General features: G+C 35.6%; 1 protein-coding gene across 2 annotated transcripts; it reads left to right on the forward strand.

The window, feature by feature from the left end:
- The first annotated feature begins 8,955 nt into the window (after positions 1-8,955).
- Positions 8,956-14,669, forward strand: LOC140984415 (putative E3 ubiquitin-protein ligase LIN-1). Of its 2 annotated transcripts, none has more exons than XR_012176616.1 (16): positions 8,956-9,805; positions 9,886-9,955; positions 10,075-10,290; positions 10,401-10,504; positions 10,594-11,748; positions 11,822-11,963; positions 12,057-12,302; positions 12,383-12,677; positions 12,751-12,872; positions 12,941-13,060; positions 13,155-13,286; positions 13,375-13,497; positions 13,580-13,837; positions 13,913-14,045; positions 14,146-14,262; positions 14,445-14,669. XR_012176616.1 is itself a non-coding variant. In XM_073451815.1 (16 exons), exons 1-16 carry the CDS (start codon positions 9,066-9,068, stop codon positions 14,460-14,462), a joined length of 3,984 nt encoding a protein of 1,327 aa, XP_073307916.1. In that variant the 5' UTR covers positions 8,960-9,065; the 3' UTR covers positions 14,463-14,669. The 2 variants fall into 2 exon arrangements, 1 of the variants encoding a protein (XP_073307916.1); XM_073451815.1 differs by having other exon boundaries at positions 8,960-9,805; positions 13,920-14,045.
- Positions 14,670-16,045: the final 1,376 nt, after the last annotated feature.

Here is a 16,045-nt window from a genome sequence, read left to right on the forward strand (position 1 = left end):
ACACATGGCAAGGACAAGTGTCCACTCAAATCCAATATCGCACTTTAGCTCCTGAATTCTTCACTATTTGCAATTTGGTCCTCATAACTCTTTTTAATTCAATTTCAATCCTATGGAATTGTAAAACCATGGAATATGACTCAACATCCCTAAAATTCATAAATTAAATAATCTCGGGTTAAAATGATAAAATCTCGGGCCTTACAGATATGGTCAATTTAGAGGATCTCATGGAAGAGCTCGAAGGAAACCCCGAGGAGAATCCTATGGAAGAATAAGTCATTGAGGATATAGGAAATGGAGAATTCTTAGATGATTAGAATAGACCCCAAAAATAAGAATCGATTGTATTGATCCATTCATTGTTTCTATCTAAAGATTCAATTATATGTTTTAATGAAAATTATTTGCTTATGCCTTTTTTTTTTACTGAATCATACATTTGCTTATAAACGACTTAGAAGACTTTATGTTTATGGGAATGGCAGGTAGACCACAAAGAAACAATCGTAACTCATGCTACGCCAACCGTGGGAACGAAAAATAGAACCCGCACCCGTCACCACCACCAAGGGTAAATCTTAGCCAAGAAGATATGTTGGCAATAGCTACTATCGTAGCTACAACACTAGAAGGGTTTGTGAACCCGAATGCTAATGCCATTCAACAACCACAAAAACCACAACCTCGTGGTATTAAGTATCACTACGAATCCTTTCAACAGAATCGAGTCCCAAGTTTAACAGAAACCCTGATCCAGAAGTTGGCCATAATTGGCTTAAGAATATTGAAACCCAACTTCCTTTGATGGAAGTACCTGAAGAACTTAAAGTGGAGGTAGTAACACCATTTCTTGAAGATAGGGCACGCAAGTGGTGGGAAACAGTTAAGTGAAATTGAAAAAATCACATGGAAAATATTTAGAAAAGAAGTTTTGAAACAATACTCCCAGTAAAATTTCGTCTGCAAAAGTTAAGTGACTTCGAAGGTTTTAAGCAAATATCAGATATGACAGTGATGAAATATTCTTCAAAGTTCAATGATCTTGGAACCTATGTTCCAACCATTATGTCAGATGAAACTCTAAAGATGAACTGTTTTAAGAAAAAACTGAGCAGCTAAATCCAGTCAGCTTTGGCTATATTCAGACCTATTAATTTTGTTGATTTAATGGGTGCGGCACTTCGCGCTGAAGCAGACATCAAGTGTCGAGAAGAGGAAAACAAACACAAAAGGCCTTTCGCCAGTCAATCTTCTCAAATTGGTCCCAAATTCTAGCGGCCAAACCATTCAAGTTGCCCTTCAAAATGAACCTTTACCAACACCACCGACAAGGAAGCAAAATGGTGTTGTACTTATCGCCAAAATCATCAGGGGGAATGTTATTGAAAGACAAGAGCCTGCTTCAAATGTGGAAAATTGGGCCATCAGATTAATGTGTGTCGTGAGAACGAAGACAAAGGAAATGGACCAAACAAGCCAAATGAAAACAAGACTAACGCTCGAGTTTAGCCATGACTCAAGAGAAAGCGGAAAAGACAAATGAGATTGTGGCAGGTACGGTTCTACTCAATGAAATGCATGTCTATGCCTTGTTTGAATGTGGTGCAACTCACTCATTTGTATCTAAACAATTTGCTAGAAAGTTAAAACTGGAGCATGAAACTCTTAGTGAGCCATTAAGAGTTGTGGCTCACTAAGAGTTGCAACACCTGCTAGCAAAACAATAGAAACCCATAAGGTACACCAGAATTGTAAAATTTACATCAGTAAACAAATCTTCAAAGCAGAATTGATCGAACTCAATATATTGAGTTCGATGTCATTCTAGTCATGGACTGGTTAGCCAAAACCATGCCTTGGTAGGCTGTCAAAAGAAAAGTGTCAAACTTCATGCTCCAATTCAGAAAGAAATCATTTATCATGGAAAATCCAAGAAACAAAAATCTCTTCTATCTACATCACAAACCTGGAAGGCATAAAAGGAGGTGAGGAAATTTACCTTGCAATGATCAGCGAGGTCAGTGAAGAAGTAACCCCAAGATTAGAAGATATTTCAGTCCTTCAAGAGTTCCCAGACGTCTTTCCTAAGGAACTGCCTGGTGCAATACCTGATAGAGAGGTGGAATTTGAAATTAATTTGATCCTTGGTGCTGCACCAATATCAAAGGCACCTTACCAAATGGCTCCAGTAGAACTAAAAGGAACAACTTCGGGAGTTATTGGATAAGAAACAAATCCGACCTAGTGCATCCCCGTGGGGAGCTCCAGTACTATTTGTGAAAATAAAGACGGAAGTATGAGACTATGCATTGACTATAGAGAGTTAAATAAAATCACGAAAAGAATAAATACCCTCTCCCAAGAATAGATGATCTTTTTGATTAGCAAAAAGGAGCGAAGGTCTTTTCGAAACTCGATCTAAGATTAAGCCTACCATCAACTGAAGGTCAAAGCAGAAGATATCCCTGAAACATCTTTTAGGATAAAATATGGACACTATGAGTTCATTGTAATGTCTTTTGGTCTAACAAATGCTCCTACAACATTCATGGACCTAATGAACAGAGTGTTCAAGTCATACCTTGATAATTTTGTGGTAGTTTTCATAGATGCTATTCATGTGTACTCACCAAGTGAGGAAGACCACAAGGAACATCTGCCACTCACCTTGCAGACACTCCGTGAAAAAAAACTCTATTCCGAATTCCAGAAATGAATTTTGGCTAAAAAGTGTTGATTTCTTAGGCCATATAATTTCTGAATTAGGAGTGTTAGTGGACCCTAAGAAAGTAGAGCGATCATGGCCTGGCCTAGACCAAAGACTGTAACCGAAGTAAGAAGTTTTATGGGTTTGGCTGGCTACTATAGAAAATTTTTTGAACGATTTTCTTCGATAGCCATTCTTCTCACAAACTCACACAGAAGAATTCGAAATTTATTTGGAATGAAGGATGTGAGAAAAGTTTCAAAACCCTGAAAACAAAACTTTACCCCAGTATTAATACTTTCCAAAGAAGGCAAGAATTTCACAATTTACAGTGATGCGTCAGTAGGAGGACTGGGATATGTGCTCATGCAAGATGGACAAGTAATTGCTTATGCATCAAGACAATTAAAACCATATGAGCAAAATTATTCAACACATGATCTTGAGTTAGATGCAATTGTATTTGCGCTAAAGATCTGGAGGCATTATCTTTACAGGGTCAAATGCGAGATATTTACTGATCTCCAGAGCCTCAAATACATATTCAATAAAAAAGAATTAAACATGAGGCAAAGAAGGTGGATTGAACTTTTGAAAGATTATGATTTATCAATCAATTACTATCCGGGTAAGGCGAATAAGATAGCAGATGCTTTAAGCCGAAGAGACATCAGGAAGGTGAACTTATAATCTCTTTAAGCGCAACCATGCCTTCAATAATCAATCAAGCTGAAACAAAATCAAGATCCCTCCATCACAAAAATTAAGGAACAACTTCAAGAAAGAAAAACCCAAGAATTTTAAATTGATGAGAAGGGTGTTATATGGATGAAAGGACATTTGTGTGTACCAGAAACCGATGGAATTTGGGAAGAAGTGATTTTCGAGGCACACAAGTTGAAATTTTCAGACCACCCCGGAAGAATCAAGATGTACCAAAATTTGAAAAAGAATTACTGGTGGAATGGAATGAAGAAAGATGTAGTTGTCTTTGTTTCTAAGTGCCAAACCTGTCAACAGGTCAAAGAAAACATCAGCGACCTGGAGAACTTCTGCAACCACTAGAAATACCAAAATGGAAAGAGGAGCACATTTCCATGGACTTTGTGGTAGGATTACCAAAATCAAGGCAAGGTCATGATGGGATTTTGGTATTAATCGTTGATAGATTAACCAAATATACACATTTCTTACTGGTTCAAATGAACTATAATCTGGACAAACTAGACACCCTGTACATGGACAACATAGTAAGATTACACGGTGTTCCAGCAAGTATATTATCTGACATCGACCCAAGATTTGTGTCCCGGTTTTGGAAGAGTTTTCAAGAAGCCATGGGAACCAAAGTCACTATCAGCAAATCCTATCATCCTCAAATAGATGGCCAAACTGAAAAGACAATTCAAACCCTCGAGGATATGTTAAGAGCATGTGCTCTAGATTTTAGTGGGAATTGGAACTAACATTTACCTCTGATAGAATTAATAACAACTATCACAGTAGTGTCGAAATGGCCCCTTATGAAGCATTGTATGGTCGAAAGTGTAGGCAACCTTTTTACTGGGATGAAGTCCGAGAGAAGGTTATCATATGACCTGAACTTGTTCAAGTAACAATTGATAAAGTAGCTATCATCAAAGAAAAACTCAAGGCAGGTCAATATCGACAAAAGAGCTGGGCTGATTTAAAACGAAGACCGTTGGAGTTTGAAATCGATGAAAAAGCTTATGTTAAAGTTTCAGCTATGAAGGGAGTAGTTCGATTCGGCAAATCCGGAAAATTAAATCCAAGTATGTTGGAACCTTCGAGATTCTTAGAAAAGTGGGAACCCTAGCCTATCGGCTGGCTTTACCACTAGAGATGTCAAGAATTCACAATATCTTCCACATTTCACAGTTAAGAAAATATGTCCTAGATCCAAATCACATTCTTGAAGTCGCATCGCTGTTAATCGAAGGAAATTTGAACGAAGAATTGAAATATGAAGAAGTCACTATTCGAATAGTGGACAACAAAGAACACGTGCTGAGGCGCTGAACAATTCCATATTTCAAGATACAATGGTCAAATCATACCAAGTGAGAAGCAACTTGGGAATTAGAAGAAAAGATGCACACTCAGTACCCTCCTCTTTGATGATCATGCTAACTTAAGTTTCGAGAATGAAACTTCCAATAAAGAGGGTGGGATGTGAGGACTCGGATTTCTCGAAACAAATCACATAAGATGTAAACAATAAAACTCGATATCCTAGCTCAATTTTATCAACTTACAACCTAACTATAAATTAAAATTTCAACTCGAGAAAATCAAGAAATTCGTTAAAAATAAATCGAAGAGATGCCAAACCGCAAAGATCGACGTGTGGTAGTTCGAGGAAAAAAAACCCTAGCTCATGAACCCAAGATTTTAGCTCAAGGAAGCTCATTGGTCATGTCATAAAGGAACCAAAAATTCAGACATAGGATGAGCTAGAAGTTGGACATAATTAAGATGTAAGGAATGACCCTTGAGTGCACCAAAGTAACCCTTGGTTTTGGATAAAATTTGACCACTCGGAGGCTATTTGGACCATCATCCTTGGGCATTTTGAAGGACAACATCAGCTGAATGGGGGGGGGGGGGGGAACAACCATTTTTTCACCTATAAATATCCCATCATGTGGTGAGAAATGACACACCAAAAACTCCCACAAAAATCCTCCAAGTTTTGCCCATATCAAGGAAGATAAGGAAGGCAAGTCGCAGCCCTTGTGTTCAACATCCAGGCACGTCCAAGTACTGCTAAACCAACTCAAGGTGGTGTCCAAAAGTCTCGAAAAATTTTTGTCCAAAATCACGACCAAGTGCCATCCAAGGCTTGTTCTAAATATAGTTCGTGTTCATTCAAGTTTAAGCGAGTTTCGAATCACCCATTGAACAACTGTAAAAGGGCTTAAATATGTTTTAAAATATTATGTATTTATTAAAATCTCTATCGATGTGCTATATGTTTATTATGTTCTCGATTTCTTTGGTTCTGCTGATTCCATTCAAAATTCTGATAAGTTCTATTTGATGAATTTGATTCAGTAATACATTGTTATGATTCGAGTTGGATATGGAACGAATATTGTAAATTCGGTCTGGCCTATATCAGTGGGTATAAAATTGTGTTCTGTCCCCCATCAGTAGGTATAAAACTGTGTTCTGTCTGGTTCCCATGAGTTAGTGTAAAATTTTGTTCCGGCCTCATCCTTTAGAGGACTAACATATGGGAGAAAATTTGACCATGGATAACGAGATGAATAATAGTGTTTCTTTTGTTCTGATTTGATCTGTTCTGATTTTTTCTGATAAGCTCTGTTTCACATTCCGATTATGATTCTATTAATGTTTTGATATGACAAGTCGATATGCTAAGTTTTGAAAACTTGTTTAGGATATGTATTTTAAATCTATCTCTATATATATTTGTGGTAATCGAACGTCTCCCACTTATTGAGTGTTTCTTAAAACACTCACCTCCTTACATCTCTTCCCAAATAAAACTGAGGAACAACTTGTTTTAGGATATGTATTTTTATTCCATTGTCATTGTAAAATACAATATTTCTTTATGAAAAAGACTATTTTTGGCTACAAAGCTGATTGTTGTATAATAATGCCGAATGTCATTTACGCTTTCGGCCCTCGAGGCATGACACTTTGTGCGTGTGCAAATCAGCTTATGGTAAATCTGTTTGAGAGATGCTGAGCAGTTTTAGAATGCTTGACAATGTTTAATGTAACAGTGGTCTTCTTCAATTCTGATGTATCCTTTCTTTTTTATATAGATCTTGGTCCCCAATGTCAATAAATAGAGACGATACTCACAGATGTATTGGGTAGCCGAAAATTGTGTAGATGATGTCACGTATCCTTGTCGTATGTTCGAAAATAGTAATGACCAATTCAAATTTCTTGGACACTATCTAGAAGGACTAACCAACATATTTTTTATTCTGTCTTTGCTTATGACACTTGGAATATACTCGGTGATAACTATTTGTTGTCTTCAGAGAATATTGTCATATCAGTCTGCGTGTTGATATGTTATATATGCTACAGAATATATGTGAACAATTTAGTTCCACGTAAGCTGTTTGAGATGCTCTTTAGAAAAGTTAAGTCGGACAACACAACTTCTCTATCTGTTTCATCTTTTATTAATGTAGTACTTTTTTCAGTGAGTCAGTTCAGTTTAAATAACGTGCATTCATTAATTTTGGTTAAGTTAGATCGATTTATATTTTAATCATAAAAAATAGATTTAAATTTTATCTTAACAAAAAATGATGTAAAACAACTAATTTTATTTTTTTAATTTAATTAATTATTTTTAACTAATCAAAACAATTTTTTTAATTAATGTATTATTTTATCAATTTAAGATCATGTTAATATTTGGTTAATTGAAAACAAAGTTTATTATATGTGTGTAAACGAACTTATAAAATTGGTTTAATTATAAAAAATCATAATGACTAAAACTAAGAGTTAAGCTTATTAAAAATTTTGTGTAGAATAATATTTTAGAAAGTGAAATATATATATATTTTTTGGTAATAAGTTAAAGGAAACATAAAAGTTTTGGATTTCTTACACCCAACCACACCCGTCCCTGAAAAATCAGAACCAATTTTTTTTATTTTATTTTTTTATTATTTTTTTCCCAAAGCCAGAGCCTGAACCGTGGAATTACGGTTAGGTTCCGGTTCGACTTGAAACGTACACTAATCTTAAAATTTAAAATCTTGTAGTGTGCATAGTAATCTTAAATTATATACTTAAGTTATTTGATTTGTTTAAATTAAATTCAACCCCCTAATTTTTTATTTTTTTGGAATAAAAATGAAATATCACTATTATCTTATAATATAATTGTTTGAATAATTAGCTTCATTGTCACGAATATTGTATTGTTATTTTCTAATACTTTTAAATTTAAATCGATAAATTTTAGCTAGAATCGGTAACCGTAAATGAAAACGTTAAAAACAAGACTGTATATAAATTATTCGGTTATGAATTAACTATAAGTTTTGGAACCTTAGTAGAACCTAGTTATTTTTTGAAACGTAAATCATGTATATAAAAAATATTTTAGGATTTTTTTGGTTTTAAAAATTGTAGCCTTAAGGTAAATTATAAATTTAATGAGTTTATTGGATGCCAAATATTTTGTAATAAGTTAAAATTTTTCACCATAAAAAAGATCATGGCCATTCACTTGCCCTTTGGTATCTGAGTTGGATTAGTGATACTGTCGGTACTCCAACTTTGTCAGTAACCAAAGTTTATCATGTCAGGATGGAGACCACATTTTTATGTGGGTCTATAAAAATCGGTTTGGCCACTTTCTGCGGTAGACTGCACCACTGCAAGGTCAAAATTCTCGTATTTAGGTTGGCTAAGGTCCGATTGGGTTCGAGTTGAGCAATTTTTGAATAATATTATTGATCAATCCGACTTATTTTATCCAACTCATTCGAATTGACACCCTTATCTATCTTGATTCACGAGATAAATTAATAATAGCAATAATAATTTAGTGGCCAATCAATTAAACAACGTTTCATAATATTTATAATCATATATTATAAAAGCAACCTAAAGAGTGTGTGTATATAAATATATAAATTCATCACTGTACTATTTAACTTGATATAACTTAAATTTGAAATAATTTGAATTTAGTTCATGCAAAATAGTTAAAAGAATTCGAAGCTTAATCCAAAAGCAACATAAATATATGTTTCTAAAACAAGTAAGTCTCGTGATATATATCCGTAAAATGTGTCGATGCAGTTCATATATAATGTGAAAAGTAATTTTTTTGAGATAAAAAAAATATTGTTTACAATATGGACAAGGTAGTGTTGGATATCTATCTAATAAAATTGACATATGAAGTTTTTATGTTCTAAAACACTAATATACGGTGAGTGACCATGCGATTGGACTAAGTTAAATGAAAAATTACTAAATTATTTCCATTTTTTTCTCTATCTTCCTCGTCAAATTTCCTCATATATAAAATATCCGACAATAGCATCATGATAATTTTCTATTTAATTAGAGGAGGAGATTATTAAGATTCAATCTTGAACTACATTATTAAGACCGAAGAATCAAATACCTGAAAAGATGTTGCCACTCTCCCTTTTTTGCAAGAAATGACAACCATTATTTTTTTGTTTCTGCCCTTTTCTTGAGGATTTGTCTGCGTTTGTCACGAGCAATGCTACAAAACTCTATCTATAAGTCCGTCATATGGTTTTCTTCTGGTTCTAATCTTCTACTTCATGAAGTGATAATGCCATAATATCCGATGGCTCCAATCCCTCCTCAAATCCCACTAAAATTTTCTTCCGACAATCATAAACTAGACTTCGATTCTGTGCGTGCACTGGTCACCATAATCAATCAGCACATAAATGCCATTCTTGAAGATGATGAATCCAGCAAAGTTTTGAAACTGAAATGTACTTCAAAGCTCAAGATTCGGGCTCAGGAATTCTTTGAGTTCTCGGAGCATTCCGTGCTGTCCAACCTCTACTGGGGTATTGAGAGCATTGAGGCAGCAGCTGGGGCGAAAGACAAGGCGTGGAGGCTTGAAAACTCCGAAAGAATGCTTCAAGTCCCCGCCTCACTGGATGAAAATGGAGTCACGTTAGGGATGGAGAACAGTTTTTTAGTGTGCTGCGCTTACTTTTACCTGTCTGTCGTCGAAGGGATTCGAAAGAATGAGTGGCAAGTTGCGATGCATTTTCTTCAAGCGCTCCTGGTTTCTCCAAGGCTTGTGTACACTGAATTCGCACCTGGGATATGCCAAGATTTGTTCCCTTTGTTCATCAGGCAGAAGATTTCGAAACCATTCGGGAGTCGACGTGTGAGTCCGGTGACGTTTCAAGAGCTTGATGATGAGATGATCCACGAAATGATACGATGGATTTCGAGGATTTATAAGCCATGGCTGATGTATTATCATATCATGTCTAGAGGAGATTTTGCTCACGGAAGTGGAGGATGTGATTTGAGCTCTGCAGACGATCAGTCACAGTATACCACGTAAGTTTTATGTCATTTCTGGGTAGAAATCCAGTGTTAAAGTGAAGATATTACTCGTCTCATTGGGTTCTTGGGCACAGGGTTAATAAGACTAGAAGCATCGAGTCTCAGGTTTCATGTGAATTCAGGGATGGACAGACTTATCAGAGTGTATGTTTTCTCATCTTTACCATTTTCATTAGTCCAAGGACAACTTTAAATTTTCGATTTAGAGGCCAAATAATTTGCATTCTGACAAAATCTTTCGACACATTTGATGTTCAAATTAGAAAGAACTGATTCAGGTTAAGAAGATGCACATTCAAGAAAACGTCAATAACTCCGAAAATGATAACGAAACATCTCCAGAGAATAGCTGCATTACTGAGGCTGTAGCAATCTCCAATATGAAATGCCTCAAAGATATGCTAGCAGAATCCCACTCAAATTCCCCGATTTCCATGCATTCACCCAATAACTCTAACGAGGGCGAAGTTTTTCAGGAGGTACTACTTCGCTTTGTCAGCATATAACATATCACACTCACATTTTTTAATTTTGTTTTTAGTTTTCAACTGAAAAATTATGTGGTATATTATCTCCGATCTCCATCCAGGACTGTGAAGAAGAACAAAACTCTTTGAGTTCATTGCAAACAGGGGTACTTAATAGAGATGAGGAAAAAATAGAAGTTTTGAATCAGTATGGTTCAGTTTCATGGTAAATTTACAGTTTAAAATTAAGTATTTTTAGTATGGGATTATCAGTTTGATCGCTACGTGGTAACATTTTGTGCTAAAACGAGACAGGAACTTGTCAGCCCCTCGTTCCAAATCAAAGAAAGAAAGTGTATTATCTACTCTTCAAGCTTCAACGCATCAAATGCACACAGGATTGAGCGAAATAAAGGTCACCGAGTGCTTCTCTCGCAGTTTCTCCACCTCGTTCTGTGATATTGATGTGTCGGCATTAAGCAGCAGAAAAATGGAGCCATTAGATGAAAATTTAGATAGTAACGAGAAATTACAAACCCATCAGTATATCGGATCGTTTGCTTTGAAAAATTATCAGCTATCAAGAACACTTCACCGAAAAAGTTACTCAAGAATGAAGAAAAGCTCGAGCTGTAGGACAGATTTACCAAATTGTCGGTACCCATTACTGGATGAAAACATCCATATTGAACAAATAGGCATACTCGAGAAGATAATCACTAAGATGTGCTTCACTGAAGAACTAGTAAATGGCGGGGAAGACTATATATTTGAAGTGAACAAGATATACAAGATATTGAGCAATAAGTCAGAACTTAAATATTCGATCTTGAAGGACATGATATTGGATCAGTTACTAGCAGCCTTTTCAAGTTCTAAAGAGGACAGGGTTGTCAGAACTTCGTTGGCAATACTCTCAACTATTGCTGCAACAAATAGGACGGCAATCGAGGAGATCAAGAACAAAGGGTTGCAATTATATGATTTGGCAACTGCCCTTAAAAGAAATGTTCACGAAGCTGTTGTCCTGATCTATTTAATTAGTCCTTCTCCTACTGAAATTAAAACACTGGAACTTTTACCTTTTCTGGTGGAATTAGTGTGTACTTTTTCAAAGAGTTACAAGGTAGAATTAACGTCATTTCTCCTGACTCCTCCAGCTGCATCGTTGATGATCATTGAGATTTTAGTGTCTGCATTTGATTATGAAACAAATAGCATGCATTTGGCAGCAATAAGCTCGCCAAGAGTACTTTCTGGGCTCTTGCAAGTACCCAGAAAAGATAATACAGAAGAGACGATATCTTTGGCTTCCATTCTTGTTAGGTGTATGAGGTTTGATGGGAAATGCAGGAAGTATGTATCAGAGTTTTCTTCAGTGGATCCTTTTGTTGCTCTTTTGTGGAGTAACCAGAAACGTTCAACGAATGCCGCATTGGAATTTTTCAATGAACTGCTAAGAATTCCACGGTATGAATAAACATCCGTTATAGAGCTTCTCCTTAAATCTAGAGTTAGGGTGACGACCTTTTCTTTGAAACAGGTCACAAGGCATTAGTTTGTTGGAGCAGATACAAAAGAAAGGAAGCATCAATAATATGTGTGCTCTATTCCTAATCACACAAAACTCAGAACCTGAGCACAAACTTCTTGCAGCTAATCTATTACTTCAGTTAGAAGTTCTTGTATGTCTGTTTCCAACATTTAAATTTAACTGAAGTGCCCTATATGTTTTCTCCTTCAAATAATGTGAACTCTTCGATAAAACCTATTTCCAGGAAGGCACGTCTACGAAAAACATGTATAGGGAAGAGGCAGTAGAAGCCCTCTTCGAGTCACTTTCATGTGAAGAGATGCCTGCCACACAAGCTCTATGCTCTTTCATATTAGCAAATCTTGGTGGAACTTACTCTTGGATGGGGGAACCATATACGATGGCATGGATGGTGAAAAAGACCGGTTTAACCTTGCCACAACATCGGAATTTGATAAAAAACTATGATTTCTCCGATCCATGCTTACAGGTAATCCAAATTTGAGTTTTCATAAGTTAAAACATATGTATGACTCGAAGTACTTGAGAAAGAAAACCATTACCTGACAGGATGTAGGAGTAGATGCCTGGTGCAGTAAAACCGCACAACGTATAGTGCATATTGGTTCTCCTGTTTTTCAGGCATTAGAAAAAGGACTAAAGAGCAAGTTAAAGCGAGTATCAAGAGACTGTCTCACCGCTATTGCTTGGCTTGGGTGTGAACTTGTCAAAGGTCCAGATGAACTGAGAAATTCTGCGTGTGAGATCATACTACACGCTGTTGAACAATATGTGCATCCTGGTTTAGATCTCGAAGAAAGACTCTTGGCTTGTCTATGCATTTATAATTATACTTCTGGCAGAGGTAATGAATTGCATTAAATGTAGAAAAAAGAATGAGAACGAGAACAACAGATTTTGTTGGTTTCTTGTGGCAGGAATGAATAAGATAATCAATCTTTCAGAAGCGGTACGAGAATCATTGAGACGTCTCTCAAATACTACATGGATGGCTGAAGAATTACTCAAAGTGGCCGATTATTTCCAGCCTAATAAATGGGTGAGTATAATTCTTCTTGTTGTGGTACTAATAAATGAACTTGTTCTAACTTTAAATGGAAAGCACAGCGAATATCTTGTGTCCACAGCCAAATTCTAGAAGCGGGAGATAGAAGTAGTGGAGCTGTGACTGCTCTAATCTACCATAAGGGACAGCTGTGTGGTGGATATGCAGATGGTTCAATTAAGGTTAGTTAAATTATTCATACTTTTGAATCTACTTTGTACAAGTTACCAAATATGTTAAAACTAACACAGATGTATTTTTTAAAAAATTATTAAGGTTTGGGATATTAAAGGGCAGACAGCCACACTTCTGCATGTAATAAAGGAGCATAAAAAAGCTGTTACATGCTTTTCACTGTATGAACCTGGGGACTGCCTTCTTAGTGGATCAGCTGACAGAACGATCAAGGTTATTAAATTTAGTTTTTGGATTCATCACCTCCTCATTTTCTTGGGATAGATGAAAGCTTTAGTAACGTTCTGTGTATGTTTTCAAGATGTGGCAAATGCACCAGAGGAATCTTGAATGCATTGAAGTTATACCAACAAAGGACTTGGTCAAATGTATCGATTCTTGGGGAGAACTGATATTTGCAATCACAAAAAGTCACAAGTTGAAGGTAAAACTGTAAAAACATGCAAAAATTGGAAGTGTAGGCTGTAGTTCTAGATAGAGTGTTACTAAAATTTACATGTCTTCAGACTATTGAAGCTTCGAGGAAATGCAATGACGTTTTCAAGAACAAACGCGTGAAATGCATCAGAGTGACGACACATGGAAAGGTTTATGCCGGCTGCACTGATTCAAGTATTCAGGAGATGATGATAACAAACAACCGACATCAAGAAATCAAAGCACCATCAAAAAGTTGGATTCAAAGCAAGCCCATATGTTCAATTTCAGTTTACAAAGACTGGTTATATTGCTCAAGTTTGGTTGTTGAAGGTTCAAAGATGAAGGTAAATAACAAAAGAAAGATCTGAAATCTGCATGTTTTTTGTTTAATGTAGTTAACGATGTATAACGGGATGAAGAAATTAGGACTGGAGAAGAAGCATCAGGCCTCAAATATCAGTAGTTCCAGATAAGGGAGGAAGCATTTTGGCTATGGAAGTAGTGGAAGATTTCATATACTTACAATGCAGCAAATCAATGAGCAGTCTTCAGGTATTCAACACCTTTCGGAACAATCATCAATCATTGGTTTCTAACACTTCTTTAAACTCATTAAAACCGAGATACATTCTGAGGGACATCGTATACACAGATATGGTTAAGAGGGACACAACACAGAGTTGGAAGGCTATCAGCTGGAAGCAAGATAACTAGCTTACTCTCAGCAAATGACATGATAATATGCGGCACTGAGACTGGAGTAATCAAGGTACGGTGATGATTTATGTCATATTTACGTACGTGATATCATATCGCGAGTTCTGATTTCACCATGTCATCTACGTGTTCTGATTTCACCATGTCATCGACGTGCATGGCACTCGGTGTAGTGATGTAAGTATAGTGCTGCTTTGTTGATTACTAATATAACATGCTATCTGAAATTGACAGGGATGGATTCCTCTGTAGCAGATGATTAGCAAGCGCATGAATTCAATCTCATTCAACTGAATATGTAAAAAAGAACTATTGTTTTTTTATAATGTCCATGAAAATCGATTATGTATTCTATCCAAGTATAAGCTGGCTATACTATTATCCATTTTTGTGTATTTGTTGGATATATATTAGAGATCTACTTCAAGCTGAAATAATATTTTATTACATAACTAGCACTATAGTACACGACATTAAATGAAGTATAAATAATATCACTCAACTCGTTGTTTTACAGTTTCACTTGATGAATTAATCAGTTCTTTGAACCGGAGATTTGTTAATACTGTGGAGATTCCATTACATATATATAGTGGATCGAAAAAACATAAGTCCTATGTTATACATGTTGTATTAGAATAACTTTTATATGGATAGGAACAACAAATTTGAATTTTTGATCAAGGCATGCTGGAACACTCGATGGAAGAGTGCTTTCGTCTCCTCGAAGGCATTATCTCGATGTACCCTGTTAGGATTATTTTGTCCGACAGATATCAATAAATAATGAAAATATCAGAATAGGATGTAAAATAGTGAATTTGTGTTTAATCAGAATTAAATGTTGTGCCAGATGTTACAACATCTCGGACAACATGCAGCGGAAAATTAAAGTTTGTAACACAAATTTGTTTAAATAAATACGATGGACAAGATTGAATATGCACAAGTATAAATACTTGTGCGGTGCCTTATGGCAAAAATTAATCACTAGAAAACCAAAATGTTTACAAAAACCTATCACTAGTGATTAAGATAAAAATCAATTTTCTCAACAAGTTCAGAAAATAAAACTTTCTAAAACAACCAACAGTATTAAAATGTGAATAAGAAAGCAAAAGAAACGCCAACGAAAACTAGAGTTTCAGAAACACTCTTCGGCCAACTTCGTCACGGATGTTGTCTGAAGATGTTCCCAACACTCAAGGCAACACTTGCTATCGGCAGTCTTCAGGGCAACAGTAACGTTGAAAGTGTTCTTCTCTAAGATTCAGAACGTGCAACGTGCGTGTATAATGTTGAGAAAGAACGGCCAGCCCTACAAAGTCCTTGGTCTTCCTTTTTATAGATGAGAGCCTTATCTCATAAGGAAATCTGTTAAACAAGAGAAGATAAGAGTTTGTTTAGAAATAAACTCTATTTAAACATTGATATCATATCTCATCAAATCATTAACAAAAATATAATATCTCAATAAATCAACAATATGCTTAAATATATTTGTACAATTATCTCATTATCTTAAGAAAGGCAAAATCACATAATACTTCCATACTCAATTTAAATCAATAAGGAAAGATATAATTAGGGAAATAATTTAATTCTATAATTCTAACAAACTCGACAATATTATTTCCCTTCAATCTCCCCCTTTTTGCCTTTATTGGACAAAATGAGATCAATTCTATTTATCCTTGTTAGCTCAAATTAACTCCCCCTGAATTCAAGAATGTTTGTCTCCCCCTGAATAAGATACTGTTAGCAGAAGTGTTGTTAGTAATGTTGGCAACATTCAGAGCAACACCTGCACAAAACAAACTTACTCAAAGAGTAAA

Source organism: Primulina huaijiensis, chromosome 9 (genome assembly GCF_012295235.1).
Source record: "Primulina huaijiensis isolate GDHJ02 chromosome 9, ASM1229523v2, whole genome shotgun sequence".
Taxonomy (NCBI): domain Eukaryota; kingdom Viridiplantae; phylum Streptophyta; class Magnoliopsida; order Lamiales; family Gesneriaceae; genus Primulina; species Primulina huaijiensis.